This window comes from Lipotes vexillifer, unplaced genomic scaffold, assembly GCF_000442215.2.
Source record: "Lipotes vexillifer unplaced genomic scaffold, Lipotes_vexillifer_v1.1 scaffold522, whole genome shotgun sequence".
NCBI lineage: Eukaryota > Metazoa > Chordata > Mammalia > Artiodactyla > Lipotidae > Lipotes > Lipotes vexillifer.
Window position 1 is genome coordinate 612,929 of NW_006780291.1, and position 20,537 is coordinate 633,465.

Genomic DNA, 20,537 nt, shown 5'->3' on the forward strand with positions numbered 1-20,537 from the left:
GCGGGAAGCAGCTGCATAACACAGGGAGATCAGCTTGGTCCTTTATGACCACCTAGAGGGGTGGGATAGGGAGGGTGGGAGGGAGATGCAGGAGGGAGGGGATATGGGGATATATGTATAACTGATTCCCTTTGTTATAAAGAAGAAACTAACACAATACTGTAAAGCAATTATACTCCAATTAAATGTTGAAAAAAAATTATTAAAAGTACTCACAGTTCAGGTGGCACTTAGAAAAAGTCACCAGAAAACAAAAGCGGGAAGTGATTGAAATTGTAGCTGACATCAAAGGTCAATTTAAACATGTACTGAACGCAGCCAACTCTGCATGTCACAGATGTCGCACACACTGTGTTTCTTTCAGACACCCGCCCTTGATCCCACATACTTCCACAGCTGCCATCCCACTTTTCATTCACAACCAAGCTAAGTCTCCAACTCCACAGTCAACCAGCTTCTAGGCCTTGTCCACCCTTGTCAACATCACTCGTGACCTTCGAACCTCCAAGACACCAGAAACGTCAGTGTTGTAAAAGCAAAGGAAAAAGTGAAGAACTGTGTCAGAGTGAAGACTAACAACGAAATTGGTTGGAAGCTTTTTGTTATAAAGACATTACTGGAACAATTGGCAAAATCTGAATGGAATCTCTGGGTGAAGGGATATATGGGAATTCTCTGCATCATTTTTGCAATAACTCATTTGAGAAACAAAGCCAGAGTAGGAGCTATCAGTACACTGGGCTTAATTAGAAGAGGGCCAAACTGGAACTTCACACCACTTTCCAAAACACATGAGCTAAAACACACACAATTTTAGTTAAGTTCTGGCTTGGCTGGTAGGAGAAGCCCCTTGCATACAGCATTCTGTTACCAAGGTAGGTTTTAGTATCCAACTGTTGAGATTCAGGATAAGTGCTTTTTTTTTTCTAGCAGAGTTTAGAAAAAGGAAGCGGCCTAAATCATTTTCATGCTAAAATAAGTTATCTAGCAGAAAGATAAACTATTTAAACTCTATCAAGAGCCAAAGAGTGAAATAAGAGGAGTGCTTCACTTTAGGCAGAAACAGTAGGTCATTGTTAGTCCAGGACTAAATGGCTGTAAAAGGAGGTCTGGGAAGGTCTGAACTCTGTGATGAATTTACATGAAGTGAGTGGGGGAAGAGGGGAATGCCTGTGTAGCAAGATCTTTGACACAGATAGCCATAAGTCTTGAATAAAATGTTGCAGAGTAAATAATTTCACATAATTTTTTTAATGTTTCACACTTTTCAAACTCCTTTTCCATCCCGTAACTCCTTTGAACCATACAACAAAATTGGAAAGTCAGTGATTAACTGTATAAATTCCAGTACTATTTTCTTCTTGATTAGATTTTTAAGTCAATATGTTTCACTAAAATTCAAAGTGGAACAAGAGTTATAAGTAACCTTCCATGGATCTCTCTATCCCTGTGTAAATTTCCCTAAACAGAAATTTAAACAATGAGAGATCTCAATATTAACTAATAAGCAAAACTACTAATCAAGAAGGGAAAAACAGAGACTTTATACATTAATTATAACAAGGAATAATCAGACCACAAAGCACTCATACTGGTAAAGTAAAAGAGGCCACGTACAGCTTAATATTTGCATTTTTTCATTTGGATCAAGCAGATGAAAAAAATGCGGCCACAGCACCCAGTCCCAGAGGTCCTCAGAAGATTTAACACTCAAAGGCTAATTCACATTGCAAAGCATTCACAAAGAAAGGTATCCTATTTGTTAATAAAACCCATTCAACAGATAACTTAGCGATTCATCTTTGGGTTTGTGAAACTGGGATGACACACAGGGCACATTTCTTGTTTTTATTTCAACATTTAAAATATTCACAGATGCAGTATATTCATTGACATCTCCATGGAAGATGTACCAAACAAAGCAGACAGGTATTCCACAATTACAGAATTACATATTTGTTACTATGTGAATGTTTACCCCTAGAGTTTATCTGGAAAAACACCACTTTAAAGAAAAAAAGCAAAAACTTTTTGAGTGTTTCACTGGATTTTCCATAAAAAGTGAGTTGCAAAGAATTTAAGGAGAGATACCTAAATATTAGCACTTTTTTAAAATTTCAAACTTTTATAGTTCTCTTCTAACATACCCCCAATCAGAAACATTTAAATAATTAATACTCAATTCTTTCTCTTTTCCCCTCAATAGCCAAGCCAGAACATACTTACTTTTCCTGTCTTTTTTCCTAAACACATTATGAAGAATAGGCTGACCATCACAGCATCTTGACTAGCTAATGAGGTAGGAATATTCTTCTTTCAAAAGAAGTTCTTAAGCATTTATGAAGCAAAATAAAAAAGAATAAAATTATGAGTTTTTCTTTAGTGGTTGTTCTTTAAACGCCAAGAGCATTAGAAATTGGTCAAATGCTGCTTGTACTTTAAAAAGACAAAGACAAAAATCCATTAGAAAGGCCCTGCTACTGCACAGATTCATGGGCTGGCGTGAATTAAATTCATTTTGGCATTACCAGGCTAAGAAACCAGTGCCTGAAAATGTCACACTTTCTTCCTGGAAGAAATCTTACCAAGAAGGTAAAGTTTAAATAGAAAACAATATACCCTATCTTTTCTTTCCAGCACAAGTTATTTTAAAAAGTCTCTTCTTTTAACCCAGTTCTCATCCTTTTCTACACACACACAAGATTAATAATTTCTGTATATTACATATCCAGTAATGTACTGAAATGAATTTACCAAGAACATTACCAAAATCTGCCAGAGATACACTCCTTATTTCAAAGTTTGAATGACATAATACTAAACAGCTAGAAAATGCCTAGGTAACAGATTTCAGCACATCTCTGTATTAAGATTGTTTCAAAATGCATATACCTTGTAATTTCACATAAACCTAGGAAATTTACCCATTACTCCCTCTTCATCTACACCAAAATCAGAGTTCTGTGTTCTAACTACCCTTTCTGTATATACAATAAGGAATACTTTATAAATTTACCCAATTCAGTTAATATGTTCCCAAATAAGGGGAAAGTTTTCAAACAAGTATGATTTGTCTAAAATACGTATTCTGAACACTTTAATATCTATTATGTGATGAAGGCTGAAATACCAGAAAAGAGGATTTATTTCCCCAATTATGCACATATTAGGGTTACTGCTAAAAACACACTTTTTAAAAATCTTAAAAATGTAAAAGCAACACTTAGAACAGCTGCCAGAAAAAAACTGTTAACTCTATGTGGCCTGGCAGATGGTTGTGAAATCAAGTCCTTGACAACTCTACTATAAAATGTTTTAGACATAGTAATCAAACTTGTTATAATAGTGCAACTCTCTGATATGGTAGTAACCATTTGAGATTAGCTACCAAATGTCAGCAAGAATTTTTTACATGTCTTTAAACCTTTCTTTTTACTATTCTATCTAGAACTGTGTCCTATCAATGTGATCAAAATACCATGTGTTATCATTTAGTGTGAAGAGAATTCCTTCCTCTCCACTGCCACCTTTTTAAATTTCAGTTATAGTTTCTTTACATTCTTCTCCTAAGGCACACCATGCCCTATTTATTGCTGCAAAGCCCCTGAAATCTGTGCCTCAACCTATGTCTGCTTCATCATTATGGTTCAATGAAAATCACTTCAGAGTGCCTGCTAAAACTTAGTAACATTAAGTCTGGAATGCCATCGTCCCATAAATGAACTGCAAAAGAACCAAGTCCACTGAAGCAAAGGCTAAAAAACACAAGTATGTGCTCTTTGTGCTCTTTCCCCTAAAAATTGACCACATTATCTACTATGACAGTTAAGCTCAGTGACATCTCTGGCTATATATAATCCATACTCAATGTCATAAAATAAAATGTTAGGCCAGTAAGCTTTCACAATTTTTATTAAATCCTAGTCTAATTTAACAATATCTGATTTTATAGACATCATCCCATGGTGAATATGTTTAGTAAGTGAAAGCAAATCAGACATCTAAGTCATTATTTTCTGCAGACTAAGCAATAAGATAACAACTACACAGAACACTACAGGTAATGACATACATACATTTACTTGCTCGGAGTTTTCATACAAGCCATGTTGTTTATCAAACTATATCTCCTAATATTTAATACAATAGAATTAGTGATTGTAGTTCTCATATATTTTACTTACAAGTACCTTATTGAGATAAGTAACATTTTGACAGTTTCAGACTTTCCAAATTAGCATAATATACTCAAGAAAAAGAGCAAAAGGCAAAACGAAAACTGAACGTAACAAGTTAGGAAAATGAAGTGAAGAATAAAAGGGGAAAGTGAAATATCATTGGGGTGAGGGGAAAAGAAAAAAAATCAAACAAGTCCAGATATTTGAGTAGAAGGAAACAGATTAACCATGAATTTCACAAACCAAAATTTTCTAAATTCAATGCAATGCTAATCCTTTTGAACGTAAAAGCTGAGTTGAAACTAAAAGGTCGATAAACTGTTACTTTTGGCCTTAAGTAGTACCAACTTTTCTGATCAAAGAAGGCCACAACAGTTAAGATTGTATTACTTGATTTTATTTTACACTAGGTGGTGGACACAAAAGCAATCCTCCTTTTTAATAAAACTGACAATTAGCTTCACTCAGAACATTTTTAATAATGCGCATTTAAAAAGAAGTATTCATCTTACAAATTGTTCTGCAATCCAAATATACAATAGCTTGGAAAACAATGTTTAGAAAACAAAAGCCAATGTAAAAAGACAGATTAAAACAACTAAAACAGTACATACAGGTTTTACATTGCTCTGATTTTACAGTTTTCTTACTGCATCATCAATGTCAGAAATCTGTTCCTTCAGCTGGCTCCACTGCTCAGGATTTAAAGAAATACCTAAAAAAAAAGTTTAAAAATCAAAAATTGAATATCTACTTAAGCTCTCTTGAGGATTTTCATACTTCCAACTAAACTACTGTTTTATCTAAATTGCCATTTTGAATGGCACAATAGTACATTACGAATCAAATCCCTTACGTTTGTTAATTACACATTCATCACAATTACCTTAGCAGGTAAATCTTATACCCAGTTTTACTTTCAACACTGCATCCTGCATAATGCCTATTATACCCAGTGAGCGCAAATGATGATTTGAAGATTTATCTCACAAGTACTTGCAAACTAGCAGGCTATGTGGTCAGACCCAGATTCGGTATGTGACACCCCATTTCTACAACCAGTTGTTTCAAACATTTGCTCAAAATTTCCACAGGAACTCAGCATGAATGACTTTGGGCTGAGTTCTTCCAGAAGCACTCACTTCACTTTGGAAAAATCCCCGAGACATGATCCAAACAGGACTTCTTAGACTGTGCATACTGGTTAAGAGTGCACTCTGGGGTTCCCTGGTGGCGCAGTGGTTGAGAGTCCACCTGCCAATGCAGGGGACACGGGTTCGAGCCCTGGTCTGGGAAGATTCCCACATGCCGCGGAGCAGCTGGGCCCGTGAGCCACAATTACCGAGCCTGTGCATCTGAAGCCTGTGCTCCGCAACAAGAGAGGCCGCGATAGTGAGAGGCCTGTGCACCGTGATGAAGAGTGGCCCCCGCCTGCCACAACTAGAGAAAGCCCTCGCACAAAAACAAAGACCCAACACAGCCATAAATAAATAAATAAATAAATTTAAATCATATGGGCTTCTAAGAAGACCTCTGCTTAAAAAAAAAAAAAAAAAAGGAGTGCACTCTGGAGTCATGCTGCCAGGGTTCAAATCCCAGCCCCACTGTCACTAACTCTATGGCCTTTAAAAAATTAATTACCTCTAAACCTCAGTTTCCTCATCAGTAAAATGCTGCTTATAACTCAAAGGGTTGTTGTGAATAATTAAATTAGCTAATGTGAATAAAATCTCAGCCTATCACCAGACACATAAAACATTTAAAACATGTCATTAGCTAATGACATGTTCCTATTTAAGACATAAAAGTATGAACAGAAAGTACTTTGTGCTTTAAACTTACAATGTTCTAATGCCTGACCCTTATAAGCACAGAAATAAACTAGAATTGGAAGATTAATGAATTTCTCAGAAAACTGCTGGGAGGCCATGAAGTTGAGAGGAAAAAGGAGAACATATTAGGGCAATACTTAGGAAGGGCTAATCAAATCATTTTAGTAAATGTTTGCAGGAACAAGAAAAATCTAGCATTGGCGACACTGGGACAACTTGAATGATCAATACAGAAGTAGCCTGAAGAAGAAAAGGGTACGAAAACATATAAAGGTTAAGTTTAATACAGTCAAAAATTACATGAAGCAAACAATTGGTACTTTTCAAAATGACATGCAGGCAGAGTAGAAGAAAATAAGGAGGCATTTTTTTCATTAACTAAGGATCAACCTAAAGCAGCTAACCAGCCAAATATATGAATTTCTGTTGGTACACAAATGTTCTGTAGCTATTCGGTGAATGAATAAAGCATGCTTCTGTGATGACGACATGCTTGGGACTGGATGAAGCAAAAATGGAAGGAGGACAAAGACCCACTTAAAGGATACCATCCTAAAGAATATCTGTTTGGAGATGAACCAAAAGGAAACACTGTAAACCAGGATTTTCCATTCCTGATTTTACACCTTCCCAGTGCCCCCATTCTACTTCAGAATTGATGTAATATTTTTAAAGGTATATTCAAGTAAATTAGCAGCCAACTGAAGTGATATTAGGGGTATTATTGGGGGGAGGGAGGGAGATATTTCAACAAGCTTTATTTAAGACATTTCATTAAAATAAGTTAAGTGTCATGTCCAAAAAGGCTACAGGGACTTCCCTGGTGGTCCAGTGGTTAAGACTCCGCACTTTCACTGTAGGAGGCACAGGTTCCATCCCTGGTCAGGGAACTAAGATCCTGCATGCCGCACGGTGTAGCCAAAAAAAAAAAAAAAAAAAAAAGGCTACAGAAGATAAAGAGAATCAACTCAAGGAGGATCTCCCATGCCCTATACACCATCAACATTATTTCAATTTCAAACAAAGTCCAAACAATTTCAAGCTTAGATAATTTTAAATTTAGTCCCAACATTAGGACCAAATTCAGGAAATTAAATCTTACCTTTCCTTCCTGGTTTCATTTCACCTTCCGGATCCATCCAGTATTCTCTAATATCAATTAAGACTTTCCCTTTAAAGTCCCGAACACTGACATACCTCATTTTCCCAATCTGCAAAAGAAACAAAAACATAAAAAGGTGTTCAACAATGGCATCCATATTTATATTCACACTTGCTGCACACTCACTCTACTTTTAATCACAAAAATAATTACTATTCTCAATATCAAAACTACACCAAAGGAACTATCACTGTTAAAATCTTTCTAAAAAGATGAAAAAAAGCACATCTCACGTTTCCAATCACTTTTACATTAAATTGGGACATACATACAGAGTATTATTCAGCTTTAAAAAAGAAGGAAATTCTATCACGTGCTATTTACAACAAGGATGAACCTTGAGGACGTTATGCTACGTGAAATAAGCTCATCACAAAAAGATACATACTGGATGATTCCAGTACTTAATATGAGGTACCTAGGGACTTCCCTGGTGGCCCAGTGGTCAAGAATCCACCCGCCAATGCAGGGGACATGGGTTCGATCCCTGGTCCAGGAAGATCCCACATGCCACAGAGCAACTAAGCCCTTGCGCCACAACTACTGAGCCCACACACTGCAACTACTGAAGCCCATGTGTTATAGGGCCCACGTGCTGCAACTACTGAAGCCCGTGTGCCTAGAGCCCGTGCTCTGCACCAAGAGAAGCCAATGCAGTGAGAAGCCCACGCACCACAACAAAGAGTAGCCCCCGCTTGCCGCAACTAGAGAAAGCCCCCGCTCAGCAACAAAGACCCAACGCAGCCAAAAAATAGATAAATTTTTAAAAATTTCATATGCTTAAAAAAAAAAAAAAACGAGGTACCCAGAATAGTCAGATTAAGATAGAAAGTAGAATGGTGATTACCAGGGTCTGGGGGGAGATCGGGAGAAAAGGGGAGTTGTTATGTAACAGTTTTACAAGATGAAAATATTCTGGAGCTCTGTTTCACAATAAAGTGAACATACTTAACATTACTGTATGCTTAAAAATGGTTAAGATGATAAGTTTTATGTTGTGTTTTTTTTTTTACCATAAAGATCATTACAAAGCAAAATCTTGCACAAACCACAACCGTAGGAATCCATAGACTCAGCTAGCTACATTGCTTTAGCAACCATTCTGAATATATAAGAATCCAAAGTTCCAGTCAATAGTAACATGAGATGGCTTTTCCTTTTAGACATTCATTTCAAATAACATCTTTAATACACTCCACTTACAGTCTCAAACTGAGAACTTAAAACTGTCCACAGAAAACTATTTTTCAAAAACCTTCTACTGCTGCTTAACACAAACTACAGATTGCACAGGGAAGGAAAAGGCTTACTCAACCAAGTGTCTATAAGCACTTTCCAGTATATCTGATCAAAACCTCTACTACCTCTACCTATCTGACTCACTTTAAACCTATTCTTCAATCTTCCTGACTTAAATACTAGCTGTGATCTTGTGCTTGAAACACATCATCATGTAAAAGTTGCTTTCCCTATAAACCTGGGTCCCTTAATGATTAAATAATCCCTTTTATTGGGATATCAAGTATTGCTGTAGTAGAAGCACAGTTGTGCTGATACAAGTACACATTTATGGCTTCCATCTTGCCTATGTCCTCTCAGGCTGCTTTTTCTTGTCTCAGGTCTTGTTCATTTTCGTTCTCAAATTTCTCATCCCACTGGTGTGCCCCCTATTTGCTGGGTATGCCTCATGCTTTATGGAGAAAATACAGTCCATCAGGTATGGTTAAGTGCCTTCAAATCTCTCTTCTCAGTACTTACTCACATCTTCATCAATTCTTAAGTTCTTTACCTTTTGTATCCCATTTCTTGCATATACAGCTGACCCCTGAACAACTCAGAGGTTAATTCAAGTGTAATTTATACCTCCGCCCTCCACATCCGAGGATTAAACCAACCACAAACCATGCAGTATTTAGTACTGAAAAATATCTGTGTATAAGTGGACCCAGGCAGTTTAAACCTGCATTATTTGAGGGTCAACTGTACATTCTTTCCCTTTCCATTGGTTTCTTATCTACCATTTCCAAACATGCTCATTCTCCTCTTTCTATAAGGCATTTTCCCTAATCTGCACTGTATAACTTTCCTCATGTTTCCTTCCTCCCTTTATTGCTAATCTTTGAAAGGCAAGAATTGCTGTTTCCATTGATTAAACTCCCAATGCCTATGCTAAAGTCACCATTGATCTTACTGTCATTTTTAACAGCTTATTTTTTACAGTCCTCTTTGTGTCCCCTAGTGCCTGTCATACCGGGTTCCCAGCAAACTGTTTTAATGGATGAACTAAATAAATAAGACCAAAATAATTATCACAGTGAAACTCCCAATAGTGATTTATAACACTGATTTAATACCTAACAAATTTTTAAGTATCTTAGGCACCTACAGCACTGAACTGAACATTGTTTCATTTTGGTTTTTAAGGTAAGCCCATGTGACAGAAGAACAGATAAAATTAAAATACACTGAAAACCTACTAGAGTAATATTGATTAGGTAAGTCAAGTAAGCATTCAGTGTGGGCTTGAGTAGTGCAAGAGACTTCAGGTGGTGGAATTTGACCTTGAAAAATGACAGGCCATTAATTAAGCAAAAGGGAGAAAAAAGTGATGAGGACATAGACCAAGGAAAGCAGAAAGATACAATACTGATGAGATTCAAAAGGCTGAATAGATGGAGCTATACTGAAAAGGACTTGAAAAGCCAGGAAGAGAATTCTGAAGCCTTTATAGGTCCCTGAACTAAGGACAAAAAAGAAAGAAAGAAAGAAAACCGGAAGCAGAAAAACAGGGTTACAACTTTAAAATTTCACTAGAAAAAAAGTAAAGATCAAGACTGAAAGCAACCTTTTTTTAAAAAACAGTATAAGTATATGACGGCATTTTACCAGTCTTAAATTAGTAATAACAAGTACTCAGTTATTTTATGTAAAAAGCATGGTACAATACAGTTAACACAACACATTGTTAGCTAGCTTCACTTCTATCCTCGATCCCTAGAAACTTCTAACAAGCTTCCTCACCCACAATTTCAATGAGGTGTGTATAAATGTTTGTTTGCTACAGATGAACTTAAAAAGAGGCATTTTCTTTCTCCCAAACGTGACTGACCATCCACGTACTTAAAACTTTGTGAATTTACAATTTGAAGTCCCTAATCACTCTTCAAATAACTTGTGTTTGACTATTGTAAATAAGAAAAGATACAAAGTAGGGAAAAGTTATAGGTCAATAAACTGACTCTCTTAAAATCTGGCAATAATGATTCAGGGAACACCAGCACCAAAGAACTGTGGGGGTGGGCTTCCCTGGTGGCACAGTGGTTGAGAGTCCGCCTGCCGATGAGGGGACGCGGGTTCGTGCCCCGGTCCGGGAAGATCCCGCATGCCGCGGAGCAGCTGGGCCCGTGAGCCATGGCTGCTGGGCCTGCGTGTCCGGAGCCTGTGCTCCACGGTGGGAGAGGCCACAGCAGTGAGAGGCCCGCGTACCGCAAAAAAAGAACTGTGGGGGGTGAAAGGAGGGGAAGCCTGAGGACGCAGACCGATGCTGCTCTACCAACATCTGAACCCCTTATTGTAACCAAAAACTTACTGTGCGTTTTCTTTTGTATACTGCCCCTTAATATATTGAGTGTTCACTTTATTTTTTTTAAATTTTTTTCTCCAGTGTTCATTTTAGCATAAAAAGCTTTAACGTGAATTTTCAAATAAAGATGGGCCCTACAGAAAACGGCACCACGTTTATCCCATGACTTTTCATTCTCCCAGCCCAAAGCACCAAATCCACAGTATGCACATTCATTCCAGAGTTTAAGCAATAGAGGCATTAGAGGAAAAAGCAGAGTCAGAAGGATACTTTGCCTCTAACATCAGGAATAAAGCAAGGATGTCTGCTCTCACCACTTCTTTTCAACATTGTACTGGAAATACTAGCAATAAAGCAAGAAAAAGAATGAAAAGGATGATGTAAAAACAAAAATCATCATCAACAGAGAAATCTAAGAAGTCCTAAAAAATACATATATAACATATAAATATATAAAATATAGAACACATATTATATGTATACTTACATATATTATGTAATATCATACATATTGTTTAGCAATGAACAACTGGAAAATGAAGTTAAGAAACAACATATTTTTAAAAAGTGGTTCTGAAGAACCTAGGGGCAGGACGGGAATAAAGACGCAGACATAGAGAATGGACTTGAGGACATGGGGAGGGGGAAGGGTAAGCTGGGACGAAGTGAGAGAGTGGCATGGACTTACATATACTACCAAATGTAAAACAGAGAGCTAGTGGGAAGCAGCTCAGTGCTCTGTAACCATCTAGAGGGGTGGGATTGGGAGGGTGGGAGGGAGGGAGACACAAGGGGGAGGAAATATGGGGATATATGTATATGTATAGCTGGTCGACTTTACTATATAGCAGAAACTCACACACCATTGTAAAGCAACTATACTCCAATAAAGATGTCAAAAAAATAAAATAAATCAAAAAAAAACAATACATTTGCGATAGAATCAAAACACAAAATACTTAGGAATAAATTTAGCAAAAGACATACCAGAAGAATCACAAACAGAGAAATCAAAAAAGATCTAAATAAATGGACAGAGATACCATATTCATGAACAGGAACTTCAATATTGTCAAGTTCCGACTCTCCCCAAATTTATCTTCAGATTTACCCAATCCCAATCAAAATCCCAGTAGACTTTTTGGTAAAAATTGACAAGCTGATTATAAAACGTGTATGAAAATACAAAATACACAGAATAGCAAAACTAATTCTGAAAGTGAAGAACAGTGTTAAAGGGCTTACACTACCTGATTTCCAGACTCACCATAAAAGCATAGCAATTAAGAAAGTGTGGTACTAAAGACAGACATAGAGATCAATGGACTACAACAGAGTTTAGAAATAGATACATATATTTTGTATATGTATACATATTTTGTATATTTGATTTTGAAAATGTCCATTTTCATCAATTTTTCGCTTTTTTGGTTAATGCTTTTTGTTTCCTGTTTAAGATAATAGTTCTCTACCCCAATGCCAAAACCAAAAATTTTGCCAGTGTTTTTTTTGCTACACTTTTTATAGTTTTAACTTTCATGTTTAGGTCTCTAATCCATGTAGAATTAGTTTCTTCTGTGTATAATGTGAGATAGGGGTTGAGACTCATTTTTCACCCCTGTACAGATAATCGAGGGATCCCTCGAAGAAGATCCCTCGAATAGGGATCCCTCTGAAGAAGAAAAGGGATCAAAGTCCCCTGCCTCAATCATTCTGACCTTTTAAGACACAGGTACCAAGTAATTACAAGATAGTTCTCCAATCCACATCACATAAGTCATCTCAGGTAAATTATATCCCTTCGGAACCAAATTCTCAAAATTCAGAGCTGAAGAAACCAGACAAAAGCAAGCATCTAGTAGTATCTTCTCTCTACTCAGGAATCTGCCCAATTCATTCCACAGCTTAAAAGATTAGCATAGTGACTTCCCTTGGGCACAATTCTCTTCAAATATTACATTCAGAGAGCTGCTTATGTTTGATTCACATTGCTTTACCAAAATTTAAGATCATTTTCTCCAGTTCTATTCTCAAGAAATGGGTATTTAGGTTAAAGAGAAAAAAAAAACCCTGTCTTATGGCTGCTAAGCAATACTCAAACAACTCTAATTTAGATTTTAGATTTGTCTTTGGTAAAGTATACCTGATAACCCAGGTCCTTAAAGATACTAGCAATGTCTAAAGAAGTTCCACTCTGGGAGCTGTCTTCAAGGCATTTTCTTGGTAAATGAAAAATATAGGAAATATATATCTCTATTTTTTTAATTAAATAGAATTTTTTAAAACTTTACAGAACACAATGAGCATAACTGATTTTCCTTCCAAAAACCCCATCCTTCACCTGTCTTTCCTAATAAAATTATCAAACCATTATTACTAATAAAAATGAAGTCCTCATTTTAAATTAAATAACCAATGTATTCACTAGGTCTGTAAAAAGTCACTCTGAAAATCAGGCCTATATGATCCTCCTAAGGGCACTTTCAAAAGGGTGAGGAGTCTAACAGCCTTTGAGGCTTGGGAACCTCCCAAATGAGGGCTTAAGAACTGAACTCACTTCTTTTGGTGAGATAAACTCCCTATAAAAAAAGAACTGGTTTCCCAAAACTGCTCTAATAGAATAAAATCTCTAAATGTGGGCCCTAGTTTCTTTATCTGTACAATCAGGAGTAAGGGAGACAAGATGAAATCCATTAATAGACCACAGATGCTCTATTATCCAAGTACAAGCAGGCATACAGTGAACAGAATTGATCAGAGAAAAGCCCAAGATAACTGCCAAGCAAATAGTTGAAAGTTTTTACCTTTAGTACAAACATTAAGTTGAAATATTCTAAAGCAGTCCTTCATTCTATATAGGAGGAAAGTCTATGAAAGGAAGGGATACTTTCTTGCAAATTTTACATTTCATTCTGCCCCTTAAAATAGCTTCCCACTGCACTTAGAATAAAACTAAAACTCCTAAAACTGGTCTCCCAACAGGAAAGCCCTGAAAGATCTGGCCTTCACCTTCCTTATCAACTAGACCTCCTACCTACACTCTCAGCCAACTTTCTAGGCTCCAGGCACAAGGGCTTCATAATTCCTGCACAATCCAAGCTCTTTCGCACTTCAAAGCGTCTGCACATTCTCTGTCAAATTAATCTAATCTGCTCCTAGTTCCTCTAAAATATACAAAAGTCAGAAGACTAAAACCCATAAAAATCCATCTGCATTTTGTCACTTTTTTTACATAATTTTTAATTAAAAAATGTATTTAAGATTTATAACATGATTCAATATACATATTCCGAGTGAAAGACTACTACACTCAAGCTAACATATCATCTCCTTATCCTTACCATTTTTTGTACGATCAGTGCGCCTGAAAATCTACTTAGTACATCTCCAATGTTCAATACAGTATTAAGCATAGCTAGCATGTGTCTATTTCTTTATCTAGAGTTATAACCAGACAAAACTGTGTAAAACTTCTATTTTCCCATTCTCACATTAATCCTGGTACTGTCTTTCAAGGACATCAGTAAGTTTTTTTTAAAAAAAAAATAAGTGCACACACACACAAGCCTTACTTTCTAGTCAAGTAAATGTTTGCAGTCTCATTTTGTCCAACCTTCTGACTTCGACTAATACTAATGTCTCCTTGAAACACTTATCTTGTGTATGCTCCCACAAAGCACTTATTTTTTTCTTGCTCCATTACTGTACTCTTCCTATTTTCCTTCACCTTCTCTAACCTATATCCTTTTTTCCTTCCATCCTGAATACCACAAGACATGTCCTCAGTCACCTCCTCTTCTCCCTCTGGTTTATACTTACTTCAGTGGAAGGTTTCAGTCAACCATAATAATGACCCACATGAAGAGTTCCCAACTAAGCCTTCTAGGTTCTAAAGCAGAGACACTTTATCACACTTACAATCAGATCCAAAACGCCAAACTTAACCACCTCTGCCATTAAAACTAACTTATTTTCCTCTTATCTATCAATGAAACCTTCATCTCTACTGTCTCTCAAATTTAAAACTAGTCTTCATTGATTGCTTCATTCCTCTAGTCCATTCTTCCTCACCAGTGATGATCTTAATCATCACTATTTCATCTTCTGGGAAAACCATCTAAGCCCTTACCACCTCACATAATTTATCCCCGCTGCCTCTCCCATAAATCCTTCTTGTATCATGATGCCAATAACAAGTCTCCCTAAAACAAGATAAGAAACCCAAGGAAAGAAGCTATGCCAGTCCTGAGTAATTTCATCAAAGCCCTCTAATGAACTTCCCTCACTTTACCTCACTACTCAACCTTAATCCCCACTACAGATAAACTGAGGGCCCATTTTAGTAAACCCATTCACCCTTTCTGTTATCAAGCCAAAACTAGGCAGGTCATATTGCTGTTTCCCCTCCAGTAACATCCTATCCATACTTCACAGCCCAATACTAGACCTATCTCCTCCAAGCTGCTCTCTAAACGTGCAGTTCTCAATCTTTTTTTGCATTTCTCTAACTTTTAAATTCCCATTGTTTTAAATACAGCAAAACTATAGAATTCTAGATTTTAACAATCATCTAGCATCATATAAATTGCTTTCATTTCTACTAACTTGTTCTTATATTTCAAGGAATATCCTTAGTCCAGAGAATTTTAACATACATAACAGACTATTATGCATTATCAGATTAAGGTACTTTTAACATTCTTTAGATCAAGCCAGGTAATAACCCACTTTACCTGAAACATGTTATCATCTCTGCTGCTGCTGCTCTGCTTAGAAGATGACAGGGCTCTTGAAGTTTCACCAGTCTTTTGCTTTTTTACAGGTTTTTCTGGAGCAACTTGCTTTTTCCTCTTTAACTTGAAAGAAAAACAAGAATATGGTTAAAATCTGCATAAGAACAAAACACATCTCAGGTTCAAAAGATTCCATTACTTTTCAAGACTTAAAGGATCAAAACACTCCATTAATAAAAAAATCATAAATATATACACAAGCAAGTTTCACTTGACAACAGAACTATGAAACTAACTTGGCACTGCTATCTAGTGCAGTGTTTTCAAACTGCTCTCAGAAACCCAAAAGATATTTCAGGCATTAGAGTGGTATTCACCAGAGAAACAGTTATTTTATAGACTGGGATCCCTCATAAAATTTCTTTGGGAGAGAAAAAAGATGGAGGTATGGGGGCTGCTGCTTTTGAATAAACTTAAACTTTTGGAAACCACTCTAGTAAACTAGTCAGTTACTTATTTTTACAAAGAAAATGTAGTAATTAGGAAGAATACAACCAACTTATGATTATTTATGCCTGCCTATTCCAAAAAGGACTTAAATTGTCTTAGCAAGTTTATGAGTAGGCAAAGCTAAGAAAGGTATTTTGTAGTGGGCACCAGAGGTCAACAACTCATCACAAAACTTCCTCAGTCACAAAAAAAATCACTTAAGATAAACAGTAATGTGTTACAGGAGCATTCAAAATCAAAACAATGTTTTAAAAGCAGCATTACTCTGAAAGTTTTTCATATAGCTTCATTCTCAAAATGAGCTAACGGACTTCTCTGGTGGCGCAGTGGATAAGACTCCGCACTCCCAATGTAGGGGGCCTGGGTTTCATCCCTGGTCAGGGAACCAGATCCCGCATGCATGCTGCAACTAAGAAGCCCTGGAACCACAACTAAGGAGCCCACCTGCCACAACTAAGACCCGGTGCAACCCAAATTAGTTAATTAATTTTATTTATTTATTTATTAAAAAAATGAGCCAACAGTCCATGAAATCCAGTAGAGTTCCCAATCCAAACAGTAGAGGGCAGTCATGTTCCTTAGTGGAAGGTATATAAACTATTAATGTTTTACCAAATTATGTGATGCTAGGTAAAATACTGATATAATTTATGTATTTATGTACACAAACTGAAAGACTAGATTCATTTAACATAAGTCCTTACAGGATTAACAGTATTATTTGGGATAAATAGCAAAAATTACCTCAGCTCAATAAGCAGAAAGCAATTATTCTTTTTATCAGGGTCTATATAGTCCTTGTGGAATGGCACATACCTGGCACATAAAAGCTCAATAAAAAACTTGTTAAATCAATGTATTCAAATGCTATACTATGTGCAAGTTAAAAAACTAAGAGACATTCCCTTCTCGAATATAGCCATGCATGCTCTTTGAAGTTTTTTTCCAAACTTCCAGGTGATAATACACTATGTACTTCCCTATAAAAGTCCATCTCCTCCAAGACTCTCATATAAGCTCTCTTTTCTTTTAACTAACACTGCTAACTGAGCTCAGAGACACAACTACGTAAGGTTTTAGGAGATAAAGGACAATTCTGCGTGGAAGAAGCCCTGACTACAGTGTGAGATGTTCAGTTAAGCAGAATGCACAGTTAAGCTTATAGCACAATTATCACCTAATGCAGAAAAAGCCTCTTCTATCAAAATGGGTAATTTCATGTTAGCTTTGCTGGGTGCTGATTTAATTAAAAGGAGGGAACCAGAGTAAGTAACATTCTAATTTAAAATGTACCAAGCCAAATTTTATGTAATCCTTGAAGGCTGGATAAACATCAAGGCTGAGAAGACTGTCAAACTGACATCTGCTTTCAAGGAGTTCAGATAATTTGGCTCAACAACTACACAGAATACCTACAGATTAGGAAGATTACTAAATAATGGCAAATAGTGGCTTTGGCCTAAATCTAGTGCTATTCCCCTAGGAAGCCTTACGAGTCCTAAAAAGCCACAACAGGAAGCTTGTTAATGTCAGAAGACTTGTTCAAGTCTGACGTCGGGGCTTGGCGTGTGCGTGTACAACAAGCACCCTAGGCACTTTAGTCAAGTGGTTCAGGGGCCATCTGCACTTTCAGAAACATCCATCCAGGCTCTCATTTTAAGATTCTGATATGCTGGAGAACTGGATGTGGGCAATACTGCTGAATTAAGTATCACAAAAATCACATGGTGTATATCACCTTTTTGTCAACTTCACTGTCAGAATCACTGCCAGAAGAGCTTGAAGAAACAAGTTCCTTTGACTTCGGCATTCTGAAAGAAAAATACATTATGTAAATAATTCATAATTTGCTCTACTACCTTCAACTTAACTCTCCGCCAATCAAAGATTCAAGAAGTTCCACAGTTCTTTCTACCATTTTTGGTACTGGAGTTGTTACACTGAGCACAGAAGTTATGCTCTTAATCTATGCTCTTCCAAGTTGAAAATAACATGCAAAGTGAAGAGCTCTGAACCCAGCAAGAAGAACTAAATGTCATACACATCTCATACTCCTACACCTCTCTCTTTCTCAAAGTCAATGGAGCTTTTTATACTTCATTTTAGCAGGGTTAGATGTTTATGTTTAGGGTAAACTGCAAAAAGGCAGCTGACAGCAATCACTGTTAAAACCAAGAAGAAATATGAATAATTCTCAGTACTGCTTTATACTTGCCACTGAGGAGACTTATGTACAATTATTCACTGCCAGAACTGATATCAACTTACACACAGCATGGTGAACAACTGTACTATACAGATGTTGATATTTAATTAATTTTACCATTATAATCCTATTTTTCATATTTTTGTATATGTTCTTAATTTTTTTGGCTTTTTGACCATGCCAATCAAAGGAGCAAGTACTGAATCAAAGTTATACATAATTCACAGTTCATTTACATTTTACACCGATTTTCTACTCTGGAATACAACTAAAATTTGAAGAATCTGCTTATGGGAGGGACAAAACCTTTCCTCCAATTCCTACTATGACCCTAGTTCCCCAGGTCTCCCCAGACAGAGGTACATAGGCCAGTACCTTGCTTTCCCTGTGGATGTTTACAGAGTGCCTGAGGGCAAGGCAGAGTCTTGTGCGTCTATGTTTCCCAAAATTCAAGGACTTTCACGCTGTACCTCTTTTCAAAGCACTTATAATACCAAGTGGTAAAATGCTTATTTTCAAAACAAGTATCTTTTGCTCTCTCCACCTCCATCTCAGAAGAGACTTGAGTCCTATTAACTTCTGTATGCCCTAAAGGATCCAATATACACAACATACACTATAATGTTTGCTGAAAAAAGTGGAAAAAAAGACTTCAAAAAAACCATAAATAATCCAGATCTCGACTAAACTTGCCATTAGCAAGGGCACTGAATATATCCCAAAACAGGAAGTCAAGGTAAAAGAACTGGGCCATCCCTGGCCTAGCCACTAAATTCAAAAAGCTCAAACCATGCCCAAGCCAGCCATATTGATTTTATCTGGCACCTTCTTGATGCCAAGAGTAGTAAATTCAGAGGGGAGCAAGCAACATTTATAGCCACGTTTTATACATTAATCCTGTTACTGCTCCGCTTTCCAACCTTATCTCCAAAATCAGTTAGTTGTTTTTCATGCTAGCTAATAATGCCAAGAAGCATTTTTTTTTAAAGGTAATCCAACTGAACGTACCCTGTTTTTCACTTTGAAACGGCCAGGCATAACTATACCATCTGTTCATGAAAGGTTCCTGGGGGCCTAAGATCATTTCGAAGAACCACCTCGTGTTTAACCCAAATAAGTCCATCCGACACGTTAACAAGGTAACGGTTTGAACTTCTAACAAAATATATTTTTCACTTTTACTTAATGAGCCGGGGGGGAGGTCGGCAGCCTCGCAATTCTGGCGAGGCGCTACTAACAGCGCTGGTGTGGAATATATACAAAACACAACTTAAAAATCTCCGATCTCTGATGAAGACATGGGGAAGGAGGGATCAGAAAACAAGAGGTGAAAATAAACTAGGACTAAAAGGCACGCGAATTCGGTACAACACGAGGGTGATAAGCACCAAAACGGAGGAAGGGGGCCGCGCGACGCCAGGCAGCCGCCAGAACCGCGGGGCTGACAACGCCTTGGGCGGTGGGAGACAGGTCGGTCGGAAGGGGCGTGGGAGGCGGCGAAATGCGGAGGAGACTGCATGGGAGAGGAGGGACTTGCACCAAGCGCCATTTTCTTCCCTCGAAGAGCTCACTGCCCCCCAGCAAAGCAGCCGTTCACTCGCCCAGCGCCAGTCTCCCCCGCCGCACCGTCTGCCTTCCTCCGACCGGGTCCCCGCTCCTGGGGGCAGGGATGAGGACCCCGGAGAGACCTTGGGTAGACGCAGGCCCCGCACGCGCCCCCGCCCGGGCCGCCGCGGCATTGTCCCGGGGTCGCCCCGGCCCCCTTCCCGCGGCTCTTCGCCCCCGCCCAGCGCCGCCTCCCCCGCCGCCCCTGGGTCGTTCCCGGGGGCCAGCTTCGGGGGCCGAGAGGCCTGAAGCGCGTGCGGCGCGGGGTCGGGGATGAGGAGGGAGGGGTCCGGGAAGGCCGAGGAAGCATGGGTGAGATCAGGCAGCGCCGCCATTTCCCGCGGCCGTCGTCGACGAGAGGGACCAGGGCTGCAGGCGGGCAGCGGCCAGGATGGCAAGGTGAGGGCCGACCGAGGGCGGTTTCGAGGGGGTGGGGGCGGGGTCCGAGCACTCACGCTCCGCTCCGATAGCCGAACTGCCTCCAGCTCGCCAGCTCGCTACTGACAGAGAAACGGAAGTGACGGCAGGAAAGAGACGCCTGCCCTGCCCCGCCCCGCTGAGACCACGCGCACGTGATGGGGCGTGGCCTCCCCGCCGAAACCAACACCGAGACCCTTTCCAGGGCCTTAAAGGGACCGCCCCTCATCCTGAACTAATGCCACGAAAGTGAGATGCAGCGAAGATTGGATTTGACTTGTGAGTGAGTGAGGGAACGAATAAAACATGAA

At 38.4% G+C, this 20,537-nt stretch overlaps 1 protein-coding gene across 1 annotated transcript; it reads right to left on the minus strand.

Moving 5' to 3' along the window:
- Positions 1–1,833: 1,833 nt before the first annotated feature.
- On the minus strand, positions 1,834–20,291 carry SUB1 (SUB1 regulator of transcription). The gene is made up of 5 exons (XM_007453357.1): positions 20,265–20,291; positions 17,737–17,809; positions 15,489–15,611; positions 7,113–7,221; positions 1,834–4,893 (listed from the first exon to the last, which is right to left on the minus strand). The coding sequence occupies exons 2-5, from the start codon at positions 17,806–17,808 to the stop codon at positions 4,814–4,816; spliced, it is 384 nt and encodes a 127-aa protein (XP_007453419.1). The 5' UTR covers position 17,809; positions 20,265–20,291; the 3' UTR covers positions 1,834–4,813.
- Between the last annotated feature and the right edge of the window lie 246 nt (positions 20,292–20,537).